Genomic DNA, 23,869 nt, shown 5'->3' on the forward strand with positions numbered 1-23,869 from the left:
TGAAAAATTTCATTGTGCGAATCCGTTGTCCAAGTTGCTTGGAGGTTGCCTTGCTATATTGTACTTTAGCTTGACGGAGCAATAAGCAACGTGTTTTAAATGGGAAAAACAGTTTTGTGCACACCTAGTGGACCTTAGTCATTTCATTGTTACCCTTAAGGTACTGTAAGAGCCACTGGTGACTGAAGCAGTTGAAAATAACTGCTTTATTGCAAAAGTTGATTGTCAGTCTGGAAGACATTTCCTTCACTTTTTAATACACGTGGTAAGATTTTTCCTTTTTTTGATCAGTGTAGCTTTAGAGTTCAGCCCATTGTGAGGCTGAGTAGTCATTAACAGCATGACTTAAAGTAGTGTGAAAGCTCTACATTGACGCTCAGGTGCAGTCTCTTTTGGGGTGGTACACTGCAATAATTTAGCCTTGTCAAGGGGCTAATCACCCTGGCTCCCCTCCCACAATCCATCAGTGTCTGGAGGATGAGGCTTGCGGGCTTCTGGCAGCTGTTGTCAGGCTGAGTCAATCTGTTATGGTCTACGCCAGCCTGCACGGGAAGGGGGAGAGAAAGAGCTCTCGGGAGGACACGGCAAGCCACTGCTATGGCAAGATAACAGGAGGAGTTATATGTTGAGAGGGCAGGATTTTACTATTTGTGTGCTAAATTTTGCTGTGTTATCTGCTGACTGTTCTGTCTGGAAAGTATTCATAGGGGGGGAGTCAGGTTTGAGCATGTATGACTTCGTGAGGACCTGCCTTGACATTAGGTTTAGCTGTTTGTATGTATAGCCCTTTATTGCTGGGGTTGTGTTTTAACTGTTGACCTTCAGTTCAGACATGTCTTTGATTAAACACTTAATTGATAATTAATGATATAATAGTAAAAACGGTTGGTAGCTGGTGCCTGTGTTATGTAAGTGCATCTGTCCCTGGTTCGTTGCAATGTTAAGCTATTCTGCTGGTGTGAAATTTATCAGTTGAAAAATAATATACTTCTTGTAACTTTAGCATAGTGCATCACAAAAAGACAGCACCAGTCTCTGTTTAAGAACAAAGAACATCCCTAATTTACAGTCTGACAGTGCCAATAATTTCCAGGGTTTAACTCAAAGCTGCAGCTGTTTTGACATAAACAGCTTCTATGTCTTAAAATGAATTGTCAGTGGCGTAATATATTTACGCCAACACTGTCAAAGAGAAATGTGCTGAAATTGGTTATATTCATGGAGCAAAGACAGTGCTCAGTGGATTTAAATCACTTTTGAGTTCCAGCCAGACATAGGCTATTTTTCTATGTGATTATTGAGGCTTACAAACTAGTCCTATTTATGGCTTTAGCCCAATTGTTGATATTGCAGCCCTGGCAAAGAGTGGTGTTGATGCTGGGAGAGAGAACTGGCAGAGACCTCACAATAAGACTCAGTCGTCAAGCAAATATTTGGAGGCATACTTCCATTTGTAGTCTGTTCAGAGTGGATGGCTGTCCGCAACTTTGCGAGGGCAGACTGAGAGGGAGAAATCTTTCAAATCGTGTTGGTGGATGTAACACTACATTTATAAAATAGCCAAAGGTCACAATCAAATGATGCAGCAGGGGCTTGCAGGCATCAATGAAAACTAAATGAGGGTTAAAGAATGGCCTTCTTTAAGGTAGATGTTAAAGAAGCAGAGGTGTGATTACTACTGCAGTAATGATTTTGTTTTATCTATGTTTGCCACAAACCAGGACGCCTGCATAGATTTTTGTTAGTGCATGATAAATTCTAATTTTGAAGTGAAAAAGATTTTAAAAAAATATCTGATTATGGCAGAACTTTAAACGCATGTAGCACGTGATAATGTAAGAGCAACTTTTGGTCAAAGGAATAACAGATGATCTGCAGATCCTCTGCTGACAGCTGTCCATCGCCACATGGAGATCCCTCAGATTAAGTCGATGATATTGATCTCTCTCTGTGACTTAGTCACTATGCAGCTTAAAAAATATTGTCACAACATTTTTGCTCATTTTGATCAGTATTGATAATTTTTACTGGGAATGCACCCATTGGATATTTGTACAGGATATTGGCCTGATGCTGACAACGTGCTGATCTGTTCAATTCAGTTCTATTTTTTTTTTTTTTTCCATTTAATTTATTTGTGCCTGATTGTTTTCTCAGTTCTCCAGCCTGTAGCTCAGAAATCAATCTCAGAATGCTATGTTCCCTAAAGGGCATAACGAGGCGCGGCACACATGGCAAACCACGGCAGGAGAAGGACTCATCAAATAACTATTCCAATTATTTAGGATGATACATTTTTTTGCCCTTAACTGTTTCTGTGATCATTATAATTTTTTTTTAAATGATAATGTTTTATCTGATTATGCCATATTGTGTTGTATAATGAAAAGTCTTCCTAAGTATAAAACATGATATTAGTACAGTTAAATCTGAGATCATAAAATACAGCTGTAGTTGCAGCTATAACAAAGTTATTTATGATGCACTTGGGTTGTTCTAAAGTGACTGCTCCAAGGAGAGGATATGTTATTTAGTTAAGTGCATGTTGCCTCGACCCCTCTCTCCTTGTGTCTCTACCACGCCTCCTCCACTTGCATCTCTGGTGGGAGGCGCTAAGGCGAGAAGAGGAATTGAGGATGGGCGGTTTGGGAAATTGAAGCGGGTGGTTTATTGTTCTGTGTTTACTTTGCCGCATGACAGCAGCAGCTAGCAGGACAGCTAATGTAGCATGAAGGAAGCTAATGGCAAAGACGCAGCAACTGGGGAGTTATTTAGTGATTGAAGGACTTCAACAAGATGATGCTTTAGCTTCTCTCTCTCTCTCTTGCGCTAAGAGTAACATAAAGGTTTATTAGTCAGTGCAATCTCTTACCGTGTTTGTGTGAGAGAGAAGGTGCAGAAAAAGGAGAAACCTGCATCTGCAAAAAACAATAGTAAGCATAAACCTATGGACTCTCCTTGATTTAAGAATTTGAGAGAATTAGTCCAAAAAATTAGGCATATTAAGTAAATTTGTCAAAAATGTGTAATATTTTATATTACTTAAACTTAAAGGATGGATTTCAAGTGTATTAGTTGAATACTGTTATCAGATTTGTGCTCGATATCAGTAGTAATCAAAGCGTCTGTGTTGGTTTGGAAATGGAAAAACTTGGATTGGTGCAGCAATTATAATTACTGCTTGCATTTGTTACTATGAATGATGCAGGAGCTGCGCTGATAATAATGTAAACATAATGTGTTTGTGTGGTGTCAGCTCACAACGGTGTTGTTGACTTCTGTAAGCTTAACAGAGAATTGGATGGTATTCTGCTTGGGTTTATAAAGATATCTATCTGTTGTTTGACGTTAGCATTGCAAAAGCCTAATATTAACTCATTCACTGCCAGCCATTGGCAGTGAATGAGTTAAACCCATTGACTCATTCACTGCAATTGACGGCTATAGACGTCAATGGCAGTGAATGAGTCAAAGAACTGTTCAGTTATTTTTTTATTGTAAATAATACAGGTCTTTGCTTCTCTGGAACAAAAAAGGTTAATAAAAATAAACAAATGATGTATAAGCTCACTTAATTACATAAGATAGTTTATTTTTATAGTTTCAAGTTTTATTGTCATGTTTTCCAGTACAATGAAATTATTGCCTGTCAGGTGTTTATTGGCAGTGGGGTCGATTACTACCAGACCATACTCCATGATTTTAAATATCAATGTAACAACTACAAACCTGCTACAATTGGCATCAGTTTGGGTTTACGTTTATTGGACAAATTAACTGAAAGGAAGTTCAAGCAATATCATCTCCCCTTCTTCACCTACTTTCTCTACTTGTTAACAGGATAAAAGTAGGTCTGCTGTATCTGTGTTGAGACAAACTAATTAAAAAGTAACAAAGTTGAAGCCAACTGTGAATAATTGCATTCGGTTATATATACATAACCACAAAGTCTTAAAAGATGCAAGGCTATGGAAAAGGAATACCAAATGGAATGCTATAATTTAATAAGGAAAGTAATTTTTAAGGTTGTCAGACATCTCTCCTTAAGGTTAGCATAAAGACCCCACCTCCTAGACACAATCAGTCATTCACGTCAGCAGCCGAACTTTTCACCAGTCGGTGCCAGACTTGTCTAAATGTAAAAATAAAATAAAATAAGCTAGCTCCCAGCATTAATTAACTCATTCAGCCGCATTTGTTGCTTCATGTTTAATCCGCTGACATTAATGGTGTCGGTCTTATAAGTCAGTTTAACTTCAGTAAGAAAGAAAGCATAATCCACAAAATGCTTCTTTTTTTTTTTTGTCCTATAATATATTCAGCATACATAGAGAAAATCGGGATTTGGAACTCCCTGTGCTTTGGTGTATGTTACACAGCTTTACTTTAGATGTTGCTTCTTTGAGGAAAAAGAGGGTTTTTTGACACACCAGAGCCTCTGCGGCAGTGAACTTGACATGTGTTCAATCAGAGAAGCAGTTTCCACTCTGGAATACAGAAAAACTCTTTCATTTTCTCTGCCCTCATTCTTCTTCCTGCCTCGGACGAACTGTTGTAACACAGAGAGACTGAACTTTGTGTAGTTGTGACAGCTGGATTCACTTTGCTCCAGATAAAGTGTGATAAGAGCCAAAGCGACTAATTGGGGTCGACCATGCCTTTTTCAAAATTGTGACATCTGGGCTTGTGAAATGTTCTAAGATGGTGATTAATGAGATGAATGCTTATTTTATTATAAATCTGCGTGGCTTTAACAGGAAATGGATAATGAAGCACCTGGACCCCCCAAAAAACCCACAAACTGAGAGATTCTGTACTATTTTGGCTGAAGATAAGAGTATAAATGTGAAGTGAACAGTATAAATACAAAGGTGAGAAATATACAGAGGCCACATATAATGAGTTAAAGTTATTTTTAGTAGTTTCCATTTAGGGTGAGATTTTACTAGATTCTGCCAGGAGGAAGAGTGCATGAGAGGCTTGTTTGTGGCCTCAGACTCTTCTGTCCTATTTCATCTCTGACTAAAGTAATTATGCAGACTCAAATGTTTAAATGAGTACCATGTGGCAGCCTGTAATTAGATTTTTGGTAATGAATGGGTGAAATACCAGTTGCAGGCATTCAAGCACAGAACTTCCCTGTAAAGACTAGGTTTGACAGTGTAGCTTGACAAGGGACAGGGATGTGTCATTTAGACGCGTCGTTACTTAGAGGATGAAAAGACGGTTTGAACTTTGGTTTCCCGAAAGTTTCTTTTCTTAGAACCGACTTTGCTCATCACTCGAGAGACTGACAGAAGTTCTCATTATTCTGGGTCTAACAAAAAAATTATTGATGAATCAGCGCTACTCATTTGTAATATTACAGAAGTGAATTTTAAAAGAAAATACCAGTGAGAGTCCTCCACATTTTTTGTGCGCAAAGAAGAAAATTCAACACACCTAGGTAGGGCTGCCACAAACGATTATTTTGATAGTCGACTAGTCACCGATTATGTTTGCGATTAGTCGACTAATCAGATCATGCATCCATTGGACGTAAAACGTACAGCTTATTGCACCAGCAGCATCTGCTCTTATATAACTATCATTAGCTTACAGCTTTAAGTGTTTAAGGTATGTGCTAACTAAAAATAAAGACAAGATGATAGTTTATTAAATTTTAATGAAATTTGCAGATTGTTTCGGTGAAGTTTAATAAACTCCTTGCTATCTAAAATATGACGGGACACCGGAGTGTATTCTCGAGCATCTCACACTTCTGATAATCAGCTGTCTTCTTGATGTTTATTTAGCTGTGTAAAAACTATAACTTTAATCTCAGCCAAACCAATTTACCCAGGAACAAATAAAACACTAAAAAAAGACAATAACATTTTGAAGTTATCTAAGTGACTTATATATATTTAACCTGGTGGTTTTGAAAACGATTTGCAGGGAGTCCGGTGTTCTCAGCGGCTCTAGTGAGCCTTGCCCCCGGCTAGCTATCGAGCTAGTGGGTAACAGAAAACGAAAACGTCGGAGCGCTTTTGAAAATATGTGGTGTCTTGATAAACTGAGCAGATATTTGAGATTTATACAGTTACATTCTCGCCTGAAAATATGTTAAACGTTTATTTTGTGACCCAGAAAGAATAATAAGAGTAATATTAAAACGAACTAGCTGCCGCCATTGTTGACAACTGCGCTGGGCTGCGCTATGAATTCTGGGACACAGCTTCTTCTTCTTCGGGGTTTAATGGCAGCTGGCATCCTTATACATGCAGTGCTGCCATCTTCTGTTTCAGTCCGTTATTACACTCTTAAATCCTACTACTTATTCCTGCGTCTTTTGTGATCTTACAAAGCTTCAAACGACACGTCGACTATTAAATCAGTCGTCGACGATTTTGATAGTCGACGTAATCGTGACTAGTCGACTAATCATGGCAGCCCTACACCTAGGGTATCTTCTCGTTATCTAGATTTACGTCCCTTACTAATGTCATCAGCATACGCAGTCACGCGAAGCTGGTTATCAACTCATTAAGTTAACCTAGAGTTTCTTCTGTGCATTCACATGCAAGGGATGGCATTGTCATCCTCTGACCAATCACAAACATGGATATATGTAAGGCAGTAATGCGGCTGGTTTTCCAAAGGAAGTTAAAATTATACAGCAGCTGCTGCTGCAGTCAAAGCACAAGCAGGAGTGCGTGTATGAGTGGAAGAGCAGTGTGGATAATATAGTATTTAAAGTGTGCGTTTTAAGTGCTTTGGTCAGTAAGACTGAAAAAGAGCTACTATTGAGGTATTGGTTATGATTAAGGTTTTATTAAATTCATGTTTAAAGGATAGTTTTAGTTTTTATTCTTTCTGCTGCAGCCTCTGTGAGTGTAAAGATAAAAGAAAAACTAAATTCAGTTCAAATGTAGGCTTAGTCTATGTGCAATATAGGTGCAGGGACATGCAAAGACATTGGAAAATATTCAAAAACATTAAATCCTCATACCATCTGCGTACAGATTGTTTAAGGTATTCCCAGAATGCTAAGGCTGTTTTCCAGAGCATTGATTGGTCAGTAGGTGGTGATTTCATTCTTGTTGATCTTAAATCTGGAGTCTAGCCTGCTCCAGAGCAAATTGTATTTGCATGATATGTTATCATGGTCATGTACCCTGGTAAGAAAGGAATCACCTTCACAGTAAAGAAAACCAAGCGTTAAGCCTGAAGTTACTTAGATAAGCTCAAATCCTGCTTTGTTGTTCAGACCTCTGGCAGCACTAGAAGCTCAAAAAACATTGATTAATCCATGCAACCAGTAAGCCCCAGTAAGGCTGTACAGTGGCAAAAGTCATAATCACAATTCCTGCTTATTTAAGTCACACACAGCTAGAGACTGGTTGTAGACCACCTGAGAACCACTGGTCTTAAGAAAAAAAAAAAGTGGATTCCTCGATTGGTTGACGAACAGTTGTAGCATTTGGTCACAAAGACGTATACAATTCCTTTGGTTGTAAGCAGATTACACTGGTTACCATTAATTTGCTTGGAAGACCCCAGCTTGTCTGCAAACACTTGCAAACCATTCACCAAGTCATAGTGAACCTATGAAAAGTGCAACACAAACCAGAAACAAGAGCATAATAATAATAATGGATTGGATTTATATAGCGCTTTTCTAGGCACCCAAAGCATGTTTGCCTTCAAAGTAAAACTTGTGCCAAATGTGCAATTTCACTTGTATTTTTATTTTTATTTTTTATTCCTATTTATTCTATTTATCCCCTTTGTATATTTTATTTATATATGTCTCTTTATTTATATATGTGTGTGTATATATAATATTCTGTAACTCTGTAACTTCTGTCGGTGCTGTGCTTTTTTGGAAACCGAATTTCCCAGAGGAACCCACCCGAGGGATTAATAAAGTTTTATCTTATCTTATCTGAAGCGTGTTGGTTGTAGCAGTATGGCACAGTTTTTACTTTAAAGGCAAAAATTCTCTGTTGTCGGTGTATGTCACAATTTTCATAATTCAAATGCCGCTCAGAGAGTAAATTACAAGTGTTTGAAAACAAATATGTGACTTCCATGCAAACTACAGGTGACCGTGCAACCAATTTCATCCAGCAGCAGCCAACAACCTCCAGCAACCACTCTCCAGACCGTTTCAAAATATATATTTTTCCATAGAGATCGCAGGTTGCCAGATCTGACATGATTACTCTTCAAAGTCTTTTTAAAAGTTTTATAAATACATGGGCTTGGCATGAGCTTCAAATGCATTTCAAATGGAAAAACAAAGAAGTGCAATTAAAGACTCGCAGGTGGTTGCGGACAAAAGTTTGTCGTTTTGGGATTTGAGCCCAGACCGGCTTGTGATTTTTGGACAATGGAGCCTGTCTGGCACAGGCAACAAACTGACACCTCCATCACGCTGCTGAAAGCCGACCGGGTGAGAGACCTTTGGCAATCCGGAGGCAACTGACAGCAAATTATAGTTTATCTTTTATCTCTGTAGATGTAATTTTCTCCCTTAGCTTGTCTCCTCTCTGTCACAGTCAGATATTGTCTGCACTGTGGATAAAGCAATAACTGTGAAAAACCCAGTCAATTCTGTATGTCACAGTCAGTCTAAGCTTTTAGTTTCACAACAATTCTCGATACAAAACAATATCTGGGAAACTCTTTGTGCAAAGAGACCGCAGAAGGACGCTGGAGTATGTGAACCAATAGATGCTCTAGATAACACTCAGCTCCTAAGTAAATACAATTTTAACATAAAAAGCATGACCGTGCTGTTGGGGAAGAGGAAATGCCAAAGGAAAATTGTCAAATACTGCTTTTCATACCACTTCAAGAAGAATTAGTTGCGCATCTCGCCTGAATTTTGCTCAGCAGGCACCTCATCTCATGCATCTGTTTGAATGTGGATTCAGTGTAACTTGAGCGCATTCACTTCTCCTTCCTGTCCTCTGTAGCAAACTCTAATTCTTTGTTGTATTTTTAAAATCTTTTTCTCTACATTAAATTGGACGTTATTTTGTCTGAGTTTGTGTACAAAGAGAGTCTGTCCAGCATCATGAATACGTGTTTTCAAAAAGCAATAAAACTGGAACCTTAATTAAAGGAAAGCGACAAAAACCAGCTTCATGTTTTTCTGCCAACTCTGCCCTTTGTTTTCAGGAAGGAGCAAAGTAACAAAGCTAACTAACCAGTTTTGGGAAACCGAAGAATACATGATTATATTTTTGCCTACTGTGCGAATTTCTGGCAGGAAAAAAAAGGCCAAATAAAAATTAAAGATGTCAGAGGATCTCTTTGGAGGCTTTTTGGAAGCTGAAACTCATTAGACAAAAAATGTGTGAGCTATTGTGTGGTGAAAAATGGAGGAGTCCTCTGTGTCTCTATGTCTGCTTTGACTTTAATTGGCTCTCACATTCGCAATTCTCACCACCACGGCGAGAGACTCTCCGTGCCTCACCCCTGCGGGGCAGCTCGTGCCACAGCAGTTAAACAGCAGAGGCTTCACTGACAGATTAGCACCTCCTGCAAAGGCAGAACGATTCATTTTGTTTATCGCTCTCCGAGCGCTAGGTCACCGAAGATGTTCGCAGATGTTGGTCTACATTACCGGTGTAGGGTCTTTCGATCATGTGGGTGATATTTGCACATTTCATGTGAGATTTACTCTAGGTTGTCTCTTAAATGATAAATATGTGCACTCCAGAAAGGACACAGGACTTTTATTTATTTATTTATTTATTTATTTATTTATTTTTAAGGCTCGTGTGTAATCGTTGTCATACTGCAGGAGCTTTGGAGGTTGGAAGTTACCCAGGCCCATCTGTCATGAACTCATTCCTCCTCTCCCGCCCCTTCCCCGGTCATCACTCTCTGTCTCTTTCTGTTTATCTACATCTCTGTCTGTGTCTGTCTGCGCAAAATGGTATTCAGCAGAGTTATAAATACTCATGATTAGACCTAGTGATATTCGCTTGCAAACAAGAGGGCAGTTTAGTGTGGATTTTCTGTCTGCCTCTGTTTGTCTCCGTCTCTTTTAATGCACACACGGATATATAAAGGTCATCGCACCCATACATTATGTACGGAGTAGGAGGTGATCCACACGGAGGGCGAAATTAATTGCTCCTTCTCTGGGCGATCATCGCACCGATACCCCTCATAGTGATAACGGCCTCATTGTCATTTCCTCAGCATTATTTGATAATGAAAGAGGGAAGAAATGAGCATCCACTGAACCGTTTTCAGTTCATAGAGCAGTGTGGAAAAGTATTTCATCCTTAAGTTGGTGTACAGTCAGAAATGTTTCTGCATGGTTTTTGGTGTGGAAGAGGTGCATATTCCAAAAAAATAGCTTCTCTGTTTATGATATGTATGTTAAACACACTCAGTAACTGGTGGGGGTTTTTGTTTTGTTTTGTGTTTTTGATGAGAATACCTTGGTAAAATCACTGCAGTCTCTCTGCAACACAAACTGAAGATTGTAAAACTCATAAAGTAAGGATTTATTGCAGGAATCCTGCCAGTGAGAGGCAATTTTTTTTTCAACTGTAAGATCATCTTGGAGGGTGTCGCTTGTGGTGGTGTTGAACTGCGTTGCATCATTTAGCAGTGTTTAGCCTACCCCTACAGTGCTTTTCAACAGATTTAGATTGATTTGTGACAGTTGCGGTTGGTAAGAAATGTGTCCATGAGTGTGGCTCTCTTAAATGAAATATTAAGCAGAAATATTTTTGTTTCTCATCTTCAGATATTTTATTTGTCAAGTACTCTATGACAAACAAACAACAATATAATCAGTTCCAGATGAACTTCAGCTCCATTGTCTTGGATGAAGTTGATGGCTAGCATTCTTGTCCTTGATCTGCAGCATCTGGGCTTTCATTGTGCTTAGTGTGATCCTCTGCTAGCAACAGACCTGTCTAAAACTGAGATAAAGTACATCTGACTACCGTATGAAATCAAACACAATGAATTAGGGGAAGCATCAGGGCTCACTTTGGGGTGAAAAAAGAATGTGAGGATTGTTTACTAGATTGTAGATGACAGGATAATAAGAATGATGATGATGATGATGATGATGATAATAATAAAATATGTTAGACATTTGGCAAATATACCCCGGAATTTCACCCAAACCATTTGTGGAAAGACACTACTAATATAAAAGAGAAAAGTCTGATCATTTTTCATTTGCATGCACAGTATATGAGTAATGCCTTATGATATGCATTTGGAACATGAAGAAGTCATTAATAGGCTTTCATATATATATTATATAGTCTGGTATGTAAGATTGCTCAGGTTAAGCAGTTTGGAAACAAAGCCAAAGAAGAGAGGCTGAGATGGTTTGGACATGTGCAGAGGAGGGATGGTGGCATTATTAGGAAAGGATGCTGAATGTGAAACTGCCAGGCAAGAGGAGAAAAGGACAACCACAGAGACAAGTCATGGATGTAGTAAAGGAGACATGCAGAGGGTTGGTGGGACAGAGGTGATAGGGTGAGATGGAGGCAGATGATCCATTGTGGTGTCCCCTAAAGGGAAAAGCTGAAAGAAGAAGACGAAGATAATAGTCAGAGGTAGGTGGAGTATGAACTAGTTTGGGAATGATGTTGCACATAAAGTTGCAACATCATTCACTGTTATGTGCTTATTCTGGAAGCATATTTACAACCACAAAATGAAACAGCAAACATCACAAATGAAATAAAATGAAATATTTCAAGCAAGGTTTAATGCTACTCATCAAGTAGCTTCAGCAATTTAAATAGGACCATCAATTGCTAGCTTTAATCAAGTACTCTTGTCTTGTCATAACTCCTATGAGTGCCTTACAGTTATTTCTGTAACATGCTAGTGATAAAAGTCCTTGAGATGCCTCTGTCAGCTGTCTGCAGATGAGCTGTGATCCATGGCTACAACAGCTGCTCCCCTCACACAGCCCTACCACTGTGCCTTTCCTGCAGCTGCCTCCACCTCCCCACCACCCCATCACCTCCACAGGGAATGCCATGCTTCGAACTCCTCGATGAAATTACAATTAATTATGGGAAAGGTAGTATGCAAGCACAATGAGCCCAAAGCCCCTTAAGGAGAGAGTAATGCATCAGGGTAACCTGGAGTCCCAGCAGGCATTAAGCTTTTCTCAAGTGCAGAAGCGTGTTCTTCGAAGACCTGTTCTTACTGGCCCAGTAAGCTAGAACTGCGTACATTTAAATTAAGGTTTCGGTTTTGCCTAGTATTTAACTACAGTGGTATGTTAGCGATGCATTAAAGTGACAAGAAACACTGTTTGACCTTTTACATATTCTCCCCAGCTAGGAAAATAACAAGTAGTAAAATGAAATGCAAATATGATAAACTCGATTCCCCCCTCAGAGCTCTATTGTAAGGTAAGGTGTTTAGATCATTTTTACAATAAGTGGTCCCGGTCCTACAGTGCATATAAGCTTCACACTGCTGCAGTATGTGCTAAGTGGCTGAAACTAGAGAGATACTGTAGCCTACTGTATTGTGTGATGCATTGCAACTTTGTCCTTGAGCGGTGTTATTTTTGAACATTGTCTTTTAAGTATACTGCAAGCTGTGGAAACAACAGGCTCAGCTATTTCACGTCATTGACAGCGGTGTAACCGGGCGTTTTTCTACAGGAGTGGCCAGGTTTATTACTTATTCCTTTAATATAAGGATTCATAATGGAATAATAAGTAATTCATTGGATTTATACTTTTTTCATGAACTAGATTTGATTTTTAACATTTAACTGAATAAAAATCCCACATTGGAACATTTACTTGTGCAAAACTTGTGCAACATAACTGCTAAACAACTTGTTTTCTTTAGATTTGAAAAAATAATCCAAACTCCTTTTGCAAGAGAATACAGGCAGTTAAATATTTCCTTCTGCCCTTGAATCTATGACTTCTTCTCGCTGTCTGTCAGACTCGTCATCTGCTGGCAGAAAAAAACCCCTCGCTCTCGACTTTGTTGCAGGATATGTCATTCCTCAGAAACTTCAGCTTTTACTCATTCACCAGCTGCTCCAGCAGCAGCCTTCCTCCGTGTCACCCCCCCCACTCATGAGATGTGGTCCTTGAGTCGGACCGATTGTAGCCAAGTAAAAACCTGTTATAGCCGAATGTCACTGCTGTCTGTGTTCTGTGTTTCTTAAAGGAATTTCCGGACCGTCTCAAAAAGCACTGCCAGGTTGCAGAGACTGTTCAAACATTTATACAAGCTCTTGCCCTCAAATGCCAGCAGCACCCCCACTTCTTCATTCAGGCTCTGAGCCGAGCACCTGCTGCTGTCATTCTTTTCACCTCACATGAATACGTTTGTTAATTCCACACGATGAATTGCAGAATGTTTGCAAGCATCACAACATAGATTCTGTCCCACTTTTTTTTTTTTTTTAAGGTTTTGTTTCCTGATTTGTCTCAAGCTGTGAAATTGATCTGGATTAATATAAAAACCAGTCCTGCATCAAACCAGTTTTTATTCCTCTAAATCAAATTAACTCTCCTGGACTCCCACATTCTGTGTTATTCATAGGACTGACCAGCAATTTGCTGACTGAGTCGTTGGTTGCTCATTGCACACCATGTTGAGCAAGAGTGTTTTTTTTATCTGGGTCATCAGCTGTGCTTGAGCTTCTCCTTTCCCTTGAGAAGACTACAGAACTCCTGGTTTAACTGCATCAGAGGATTTCATCCTCTGAAAAATGAATGGATTGCATATCAAATGCATATTGATTTTCTACTTGAGTAATGTTATATTTGTACTATAATATACAGTGATTAGCCATCATAATGGAAAATCAATGTGAATAATTATGACATTTGCTGCCTGCGGCCATTCAGTTAGAGTTGCAAAGTGGCTTTGTGTAACATTGTAAGTGCACACCGTGATGTATAAGGTGAAGGCAAGGACAGGCATGCCGCTATCGCTGCGTCTCAGTGTTTTATGTGGCGCACTGTTACATCTCTTCTGCAAAAACCCACAAATGGAAATGGCTACAATAACAGCTCTTTAGGTGCTTCACACCAAACCAGCTTGCAGCTCAGCTGTAGGTAATGATGGCATTATCATTGATCCCCCACAAAGTAAGTCCACAGTGATCAATGCTCTCCCATGTGTTTTCCATGCAGACAGCAGTGAGATTAAGCCGCCTGTAGCAGGAGGCCAGACAGTCTGCAGATTAGAAAGTTACAACTGAAGGGACTGAGATTTGGTTTTATCTATGTGTGTGTTGCTCTGTCTCCCAGAAGCAGCTATAGGAAGAGTTTTAGGCCAGCATGTTTTTGGCTTTGGATTAGACCCGGCAGTAGTGTTTGCCAACATCTGCCGGCCATTACCCGGGTGACACTGGCAGTCATGCAGTGATTAATCGGACTGTTGTGATAGTTCCCGTTCGGTCACTCTGCACCTCAGGCACATCACTTAGCAGCAGGATGGGGGTCAGCGTTCACAGGGTCATATGTCCTGGGAGCTTTCTGTGTGTACCTTCCTAACTAAAGCAGAATGCAGGCCTTTAGTTACTGTGCAGGACTATCTCATATTAACCTGTCATGCTCTGCATTCCTGTGTGCAGTTCCACATTTGTAGCCTGCAATGTATCTATTGCACACTGATACCCCGAGACTAAAACGTGTAGAAAATTAAAATCAGTTACAGATGGTAAAGTTATTTTAATCGTGTAAGTATGTGTGTTGCTGTATTACAGCTCTGATTTGCACTAGTTAATGAATGCTTTTGGCAATCTACGTTTGGTTATTAAATTATTGTTTTTAAATAACTATAAATATCTTTGACAAACGAAGCGGTTAATGGTTCATAAAAACAAACAAAACATCACTGCTTGCTTTTATGTATTTAGTGTTTATCTGGTCGTTTCAGTGGTTTTTCAAGCAGAACTTTTTGAGATTTCACTCCTGGTGATGTGAAGATTTTCCCATTTGGGGTGGCTGTAGCTCAGAAGGTAAAACAGGTCATCCACTAATTGGAAGGTTGGTGGTTTGATCGCTGGCTGCTGCAGTCTGCATGCCAAAGTATCCTTGGGCAAAATACTTTCTTCAAGTTTCTCTCTGATACATCCTTTGGAGTGTGAGTAAAGAAAAGAGATGAAGCGCTGCCATGTTTTTACAAATATTCTAAACAGGTGCTCATCAGTAGGGTGAAATGACTAAAAAACTTGCTGAGATTTAAAAATATCTAATAAAAAACTAGAAGCAAGGAAATGCACGACCTACGCGTATCGACTAAAAAGTCTTCATCAGGGAAAGATAGAAAGCACTTAGAAAATTGCTTGTATGAATGGGTGAATGAGGCATGTTGTATAGAGGTGGTTTGAGTGCTCAAGTAGAGTAGAAAAGCGCTCCAAAAGAACCAGTTAACTAAAACGTTGCAGACAAAATGGTTAGTTTATTCAAAATTGTTGGCAAAAAAACCTCGTTACTTTCCTGTGTTGTAAACCTATTTTTGAGGGATCAAAAGGAAAAAAAACCCAAAACATTTACACAAAGCTGCACACAAGTTATGAAGAAAAGATGTCTTGTCATCACAAAAACAAATCTTTTACAGATTTCCCTTATTGATATTATGCAACGTTTTCAGACTTGCGGCTTTCAAATTTGCAGATCTATGGCGGTCATTCTAGGCAAGACGGGATCACATGCCTGTTGTGTGATTGGCCGGCCCTTTTCCTCATTCCTCTCCTTGACAGGCACGCTCACAGACAGATGCACAGCAGCTGTATTGCAGGATGCAGTTTTTCAGGGCGCAGTAATCTCTAAACATCAGAAATGCCAGCCACATGGATGCAGCAAGGCGACGTGATCACTTGAAGCAGACAGAATGAAAAATGGCTTTTCCCTCAGTTTGTTTTAAGATCTTATCTGCGTGCGCTGTGATCAAACCAGGCTGCAATGAAAGCGTTACATCCACAGATGTTTGAATCTACCAGTAGCCCGGGGAATAACATCCTTATCAAGAGGAGCTGTTATGTTGGAAAAAGGTAAACATCACCTGCATTCATCTGGTCTCTGCGACTGTGTCAGTCGGACCCGCTTTATCGAGGCTCGCTCTCAGTGTTGTGGGTTTGGTAACGTATTTGATAAGGTCTGTTTGGCGCTTGGCCTCTCGCTCGACATCCTCAGGGCTTGTGGTGTGATGGATTTGTGGCATGCTGCTTCTAGAAGGAAACAGTCTGTAGTGAAATTTCGATTATGCTTATGATGTAAGAGTCTTTAAGAGACATTCAGGGCTGTGGAAGAAGAGGTGCTGTGACTTTCAGTATTGCTGGTTTTGCCCTAGAGCTATCTTTTCCCAACATCTGCACACTGAAAATGCAGCTCCTGGGGTCTTTTTTCCCCCCCTCTACTTTATTTTTATTTTTTAACCAGTTCTGAGCTGTAAGGTACGCAAGGTTATTCTTGCACATACCTCCACTGGCCTCAGGAACTGAAATAAAACCAGCAACCCTACAGCTGGTGTCCTTTGTGTGTGCCTGAGCCTTTTTCTTTCCTGAGCTAGTGGAGATAATTCAGCATCACTCTCTGGGATAAACTGTTATCAAGGATGCTGAGTAATTTGAGGCAGTGATGAGGCTGGGATGCAGGCGGAGGCCTTTAATGAGATTTGCTCGAGGTACTCTTGGTGTTGGCTCGCTGTACGTTTGTAGTTTCGCAGTGATGGCTCTCCCTGGTTTTCTGCTCTTTCTGTGTGACTTTAAAAAGAAAGAAAAAGATACCTACCCCCTGGTATTTTGCAGCATACGGATGTTTTTTTTCTCTCCGGGCAGTCATGCACAGAATGCAGCAAAAAAAACAAAAAAAAAAAACAACTGGATAAGCTGCAGAGTCTTGCTCTATACAGAAATATTTATTGTGGATGTGGAAAGCTTAGCTGTAAATATTCCATATACACAGTTATTAACTGTATTTATATTTCTGGGCTTTTTACCTCTTGCATATCTAAGTAAACAAACTAGGCCGCCCTTATTAATGGGAAAGTGACAAGTGACCAATCCTGCTGTGGCTAATGAGTTTGCTTTACTAACTGCACCCAGCCTTCATCAAACAGAATTATACATCTAGCTCAGCTTTAAGTTTTGAGGTGCATAAAAAAAAGTAAATATTTTGCCATATTAAAGCTTAATGCCAAACAGCTTTTCTTGCAGTTAAACAGAAATTCTTTTTTTTTTTTTCTTGCTGCAGATAATTAGTGTCATTCATTAGTTCTTTTTCCTGCTATTCTCCCTCTCAGGTTTCTGAATCAAGGAGGAGGAGGAAGAGTGGATTTCTGAGGCACAGTCTCTGGAGATATTTCTCATGAGGGGTGGATGAAAGATGGATGGAAGCGGCCCCTCTCAGCTGTCACACTCTGACCTCTGAGTAGCTATGTATTCCCTGCACCCAACGAGGAGGAACCCCTCCCCAGATGTGGGGCTGTCTTCTCACCCAGAGTTGGATTAATAGCCAGAGCTCACAAAAACAGAATGGCATTAGCTTGTGCAGACTATGACTCATCAGAGTTCATATCAGAGTACAGGTGAGACTGAGTCTCTAGCCGATACCTGCAGGACTCTTAAGGAGAAGTAATCAGCCTTGGATGACCTTCACAGAAGGATAGAGTTATACCCCAGGTTTGATGAATTAGTGTCTATTCCACTGCCTTGTTGACAAGGTCGGCCATGGCTGCTGCTGATCGCCAGAGCAATGGTTCCCTGAAGGGACGAAGAACAGACTGAGAGAGTCAACAATGCAGCGTAACGGTGGCGGCGTGGGCGTCGGAGGCCAGCCGTGGATGTTTCGCCGCGTGCGTCTCACGTGGCTCAGTTTCATGCTCTTCTTCATCCTGGTCTTCTTCCCGCTTATTGCCCACTACTACCTCACTACCATTGATGAAGCTGGGGATCGCGACAAGCACATCTTTGGGCCCCGGCCTGGTGGCGAGCTGTGCGAGGCCAAACATGTGCAGGACTTGTGCCGTATCCGCGAGTCGGTCAGTGAGGAGCTGTTGCAGCTGGAGGCAAAGAGGCAGGAGCTCAATGGGGAGATCGCCCGACTTAACCTGCGCATCGAGGCTTGCAAGCGCAGCATCGACAGTGCCAAGCAAGATCTACTACAGCTGAAAAATGTTATCAGCCAAACGGAGCATTCTTATAAAGAACTGATGGCCCAGAACCAGCCCAAGCTGTCGTTGCCCGTCAGGTTACTTCCCGACAAGGAGGATCCGGGGCTGCCACCACCCAAGTCTCCACGCTCCTGCCGCCTGCGCTCCTGCTTCGACTATGCACGCTGTCCCCTTACATCTGGGTTCCCTGTATATGTCTATGACACAGACTCCTACCTATGGGGGAGCTATATTGACCCTCTGGTAAAGCAGGCTTTTGTTGCATCAGTTAAGAGCAACATTTATGTAACTAATAACCCCAACATTGCCTGTCTGTATTTGGTTCTGGTAGGAGAGCTGCAGGAGTCCCCTTCCTTCCCACTGCCATCTCCTTCAGAGCTGGAGAAGCAACTGAAAGCTCTTCCTTACTGGAGGTCTGATGGACACAACCATGTACTGGTGCATCTCTCTAGAAAGTCTATGACACAGAACTTCCTGTATAATGTGAGCACAGGGCGAGCAGCAGTTGCTCAGTCCACTTTCCTAGAGCAGCAGTACCGTGAGGGTTTTGACCTAGTTGTGTCCCCGCTAGTTCATGCCCTCTCTGAACCCAACTTTTTAGAAGTCCCACCTCAAGTTCCCGTGAAGAGGAAATACCTTTTCACATTCCAGGGGGAGAGGGTGGAGTCCCTGAGGAGCAGCTTACAGGAGGCACCGCCCCAGTCTTTCGAGGAGGAAATGGAAGGAGATCCACCAGCTGATTATGACGATCGCATAATCGGCACCTTAAAGGCAGTGCAGGACAGCCACTTGGATCAGGTCCTGGTGGAATTCACCTGCAAGAACCCGAGGCCAAGTTTGCCAACAGAGTGGGCTCTTTGTGGAGAGAGAGAAGACAGACTGGAGGTCCTCAAGGTTTCTACCTTTGCCCTGGTGATTGCTGCAGGAGATGGACAACTTGTAGCATCAGCAGGCTTTGGGATGAGGCTGTTTGAGGCTTTAGAAGTGGGGGCTATCCCTGTTGTTCTGGGGGACCACTCCCGACTGCCTTACCACCAGTTTATTCGCTGGAGTGAAGCTGCCATTTTGGTCCCCAAGCCCCGTGTAACAGAGCTACATTTCCTCTTGAGGAGCCTGTCAGACAATGACATGTTGGCTATGAGGCGACAGGGCCGCTTTCTGTGGGAAACGTACTTCTCAACCTCAGAAAATGTTCTTAACACCATTCTGGCCAGTATCAGAACCAGCATCCAAGTTCCTGCTGCACCCATCAAAGAAGAGCCAGTTCATGAGATTCCTCACAAAGCCGGGAAGTTGGCTGGGACAGATGCCAACCTGGCTGACAATGGTGATCTGGATTTGGGTCCCGTCGAGACGGAGCCTCCTTATGCCTCTCCACGCTTTCTCCGCAACTTCACATATACAGCTGCAGACACTTACAGATCATGGAACCGGGCCCCGGGGCCCTTCCACCTGTTTCCTCACACTCCTCTTGACCCGGTACTGCCCTCTGAAGCCAAATTCCTTGGCTCAGGTACTGGTTTCAGGCCTATTGGAGGAGGTACAGGAGGCTCTGGAAAGGAGTTCCAGGCTGCTCTGGGTGGGAATGTTCCCCGAGAGCAGTTCACTGTAGTCATGCTGACTTATGAGAGGGAGGAGGTCCTGATGAACTCTCTCGAGAGGCTGAATGGACTGCCATACCTTAACAAGGTAGTGGTAGTGTGGAATTCTCCCAAGCCTCCTTCAGATGACCTGCTGTGGCCAGACATCGGCCTGCCCATTGTGGTGAGTGTAGAAAGATTGATCTTTTTTACGTGCAACAATTTATCTAAATACCGTTGTTATAGTAAGTTTTTTTTAAGTAAGGAAATCATCTCGTGCTCATCCTTTCTCTCTGAAATGCAAAAAGGTAACCTGCGATGTTTGATGTGTCAGATGAAAAGTTTCTTTGAGTACATCAGGATCAGTCTCTTTGAAAATCTGTTGGAGTCCATACAAATTACCAGCAGCTTTACTAAAAGGATTGAAGAAGCTTGACACCCATGAATAATAAAATCTGTGCCTTTGAACTAAGGATGAAAAATCAAATATTCATGTGGTTCACGTCCACACCATTAGGTTGTCACACTGACTTTCTTCACATGTGGTGAGCTGATGGGGAGGTACTAAAGAATTTGGTGGTGCCAGACTGAAACTGAACACAATCTTTGTCAGTGAATTATTTATATTATTCATTTGGTTAAATTCATCAACTAAATTAACCGATTAATGTGAGTCTTGATAGCAAAAAACAAGTTACATCCTTGTAACAAGCATTTTTTCCTTACAAATCGTAGATGACGATTAAGCATCATGCCCTCATGCTCCCATCACTCTGAAGTAATGGAAAAAGGTCCTGTGGTCTAATGAGTCCTCTATTACAGAGTCCAGTCTTTATGCTCCTTGGCAAATTGAACTTTTTTTTCCCTTAGCCACTTAATCCCTTGAGTTGTCTTTGCTTTGTGCACGTGAGAATCCTTTTACTTTAACTGTTTAACACAATTGTGACGTCTACTTTCAATTTAAGATTTGATTTCACTACATTTTAAGCCATTTGCAGTTAAGGTTTCAGTTCACCACTATCCCTATTGCAAGTCGAAACACATTAATCGCAGCACTAATTATCCAATTATTCGTTCTTACCTATTTACTTGGTTAAATGCAGATGGGAATGTCTCTTTCCTCTCAGCAGGGCAGAGCTTTTATAAATGCAGAGTGTTACTGTTAGCTGCCCCCTTATTCACCGGGGATCACCACAACAGGTAGCTCCACATGTTTGATTCGACAGTGTTTTTGTACCCAGTGCCCTTCCTGATGTAACCCTGAATGGATTTCTCTCTTCCTGGGATTGCACCAGGGATCTGTTGGTTGGAAGAATGTGTTAATGACTACACTGCAGAGCTGCTGTGTTAGAGCTGCATTAAAAAGGAAGAATGACGTTTAACGTGAAGACTCCACACCTCAGCTAAGACGTTACTGTGTTGTATGTGCTACATACAGTTCTGAGATTGTAATGGAGACACAGCCCTGTGTTGATCAATCTATTTGATCAACACATTATTTCTGCATTACATTCCTGAAAAGGTTTTCACATGATGCACCAAACACAGATACCAATATGCATCTGTCATCAGCATCATTACAGGCTGACTGATATGGACTTGGGCTCTAACTGGTCTCTAAAATGCAAATTTTTGGCACCGTTTTAGAATAAAGTGCACTTAAAGCACTTCAGCTTAACAGCTTGCATCTAACAGCGATTTGCAGTAAGATACAGGAAACAGCGTTTTTAGAAGCAGTCACTACATAAGCAGGTACTACTAGATCTCATCTAGACTACTACTACTTCTCTAAAACGTGCCTTTTATTAAAGCTCTTGCTGCCTCTCCTCTCCTGCCTGCAGGTGGTCCGCACAGAAAAGAACAGCCTCAACAATCGCTTCCTACCCTGGGATGCCGTGGAAACCGAGGCAATCCTGTCTATCGACGACGACGCTCACCTTCGCCACGATGAGATCATGTTTGGTTTCAGGTGAAGAAAAATGTTTTTGCTATCGCCTGGTGCACACTTGTCATTTCATTTGGTGTTTCGGCGTGCTTATTAAAAGCGTATTAACCCACCGTGGAAATTTTGCTGCAACATTGAAGATGAAAAGTTGATTTAATTAGAATTTTGCGACAAAGATCAACAGAAAAAAAGTCCCTCCTAATTCTAATGTGATAGCAGAGCTCTAAAAAGGGAGCTAATTACAACTGCTAAGCACAGTACTTGTTTAATTATTTTCATTTTTATTGGTGTTGTTTTGTCTTGCAAGTCATTAACTGGAACAACAATTCATAGATAAATTAAAGATGATACGTTGTGAGCGGTGCTTTTCTCAAGAAAAGTGCTTCTGAAGAAAACTGAACGTAAACATTGAGCTAAATAAAAAGGAAGGAAGGGAAAATGCTCAAAATAATGTCGAAACATCACGTTCCTAAAAAACACTGGATCCGACAGAGAGACTGAACCTCCTGCTAGAGACCAAAGTATAGAAAATAAAAGGGAAATGTGCTGTCAGCGTCTTGCCCATACAGCACTCAGATGAGCTGAATATGAAGGCCGTGCTTAAACCAATTAAATGATCAAGCGCGCCGTTAAGTTATTTTGGTTTACAACCTCTCCCCTCTGTCAGACTTGTCTACGACTCGGTGCTGCAGCAGCTTGTCGAGGCAGGCAAAAACTCACTTGCCGAGCACGAGTACGGCGGGGTCATTTGTCACGAATTATCTCAAACTCCCCCAGAATTACACAGGAATGTTTCCCAATCTCCGCTCTCGCCAAAGAGGAGAAGCCATTCGGCAGCCGAGTGCGTTAGACATTTTAAGTGGTCTCACATGAACTCATTCGAGACTTTAATTTGCGCTTTGAGATTTCTTAGCTCTGTGAGTCCGAAGTAGGAATTTCAAGCATCCAATTTGAGGTATCGAAACACTTTTTGTGCACATTCCTGCAGTGAATCATAAGAAAAAAAAGGCTATATACTAATGGAAAAGAAAATAATTAATGCTTGACAGGAAAATGGACACATTGCTTACTTGGCTAACAAGTTGAAACAGATGGATTTGAAAGGACAGCATATGCACAGACTCTTGAAATCCAAACACAGAAATTTGTTTTTAACTCTAAAATAAAAGGGAACCATCACACAGTGTCTACATGTTGCTTAAGAAGTCTTCAAATATGTCAAATGCTTATTTATGAATAAAAGCCATTAAATTATTTAATAAAATTCAGTTTCTCTTTGGTCACAAATTTCAAGCGCGCAGTGCTGCTGTTCTTGCATATTTTGTGCATCTAGGTCACTCAGTGCAACTGCATAGTTGAGGCCAAGCTTTAGAGTTTACTGACTGGGAGTGCAATGACCAAATATTATTATTGGCTGGCGTTTTCCCCGTTATCTGATTTTAAGCAAATCAAACGGCATTTATTGGTGTTTGATAGCTGAATTTTGCAAAATGTTACAAAATTGCATAAGAGATGAAAAGGTAACAGGTAAAGAGGTAAAAATTATGTCAATAAAGATACATTAGCTGTCTTACCTGTTGTAGCTTATACCTATAAACCTCCCTAATGCAAAAATCTTCTATCCGCAGGCCCGGTGTTTACTTCTGAAAAAGTGTGTCGCTTTTGATTTGTACACTGCTCAAAGAAATTAAGCGAACACTCGATCATCACAGTGGAACACAAAACCAGTTAAACTTCAGGGATAACAATCTGTCCCGTTACGAAGCATAAACCAGAACTGGCAGGGCAGCCACTGGCACCCGCTGTCTTGACAAACGTAGCTGGATCACACCGAGCACATGTGACAGGCGCGATGGAGTCTGGAGACACTGACAAATATTATGCCTGGAACATGATGTTTGAAGAGATTGGGCACAAGTGGCTGACCTGGCGCTTGTGGTTTTCTCTGGCAGTGGAACTACGTGATGCTGGTCTGTGAGCACAGGTCCCACAAAAGGATGTCAGGCTGTCATGCCGCCCTCACAGAGTCTGATCGGTCAGTCAGAAAACTGAGTAGCCTAATGGAGGTCATTTCAGCTTTTCCTCATGCAAGGGATGTTTTAAGTTATGGTCCTGCTGCTGTAGCTGTGTCCAGCTCTCCTTGTGTGGTCATCCATCTTCTGGCAAAACCTACTCATGCACAAGCACATATGGATGTTCCAGC

The 23,869-nt window shown here is 41.2% G+C and overlaps 1 protein-coding gene across 1 annotated transcript in view; it reads left to right on the forward strand.

Annotated features, from left to right (window-relative positions):
* Positions 1-23,869, forward strand: part of extl3 (exostosin-like glycosyltransferase 3) — a 43,029-nt gene that overhangs the window by 13,480 nt on the left and 5,680 nt on the right. The window contains exons 2-3 of the mRNA XM_004550469.5: positions 17,272-19,905; positions 21,563-21,690. Of these exons, the coding sequence (XP_004550526.1) occupies positions 17,767-19,905; positions 21,563-21,690 (2,267 nt within the window). The 5' untranslated portion in view covers positions 17,272-17,766. The remainder of the gene's footprint in view (positions 1-17,271; positions 19,906-21,562; positions 21,691-23,869) is intronic.

Source organism: Maylandia zebra, linkage group LG15 (genome assembly GCF_041146795.1).
Source record: "Maylandia zebra isolate NMK-2024a linkage group LG15, Mzebra_GT3a, whole genome shotgun sequence".
NCBI classification, from domain to species: Eukaryota; Metazoa; Chordata; class Actinopteri; order Cichliformes; family Cichlidae; genus Maylandia; species Maylandia zebra.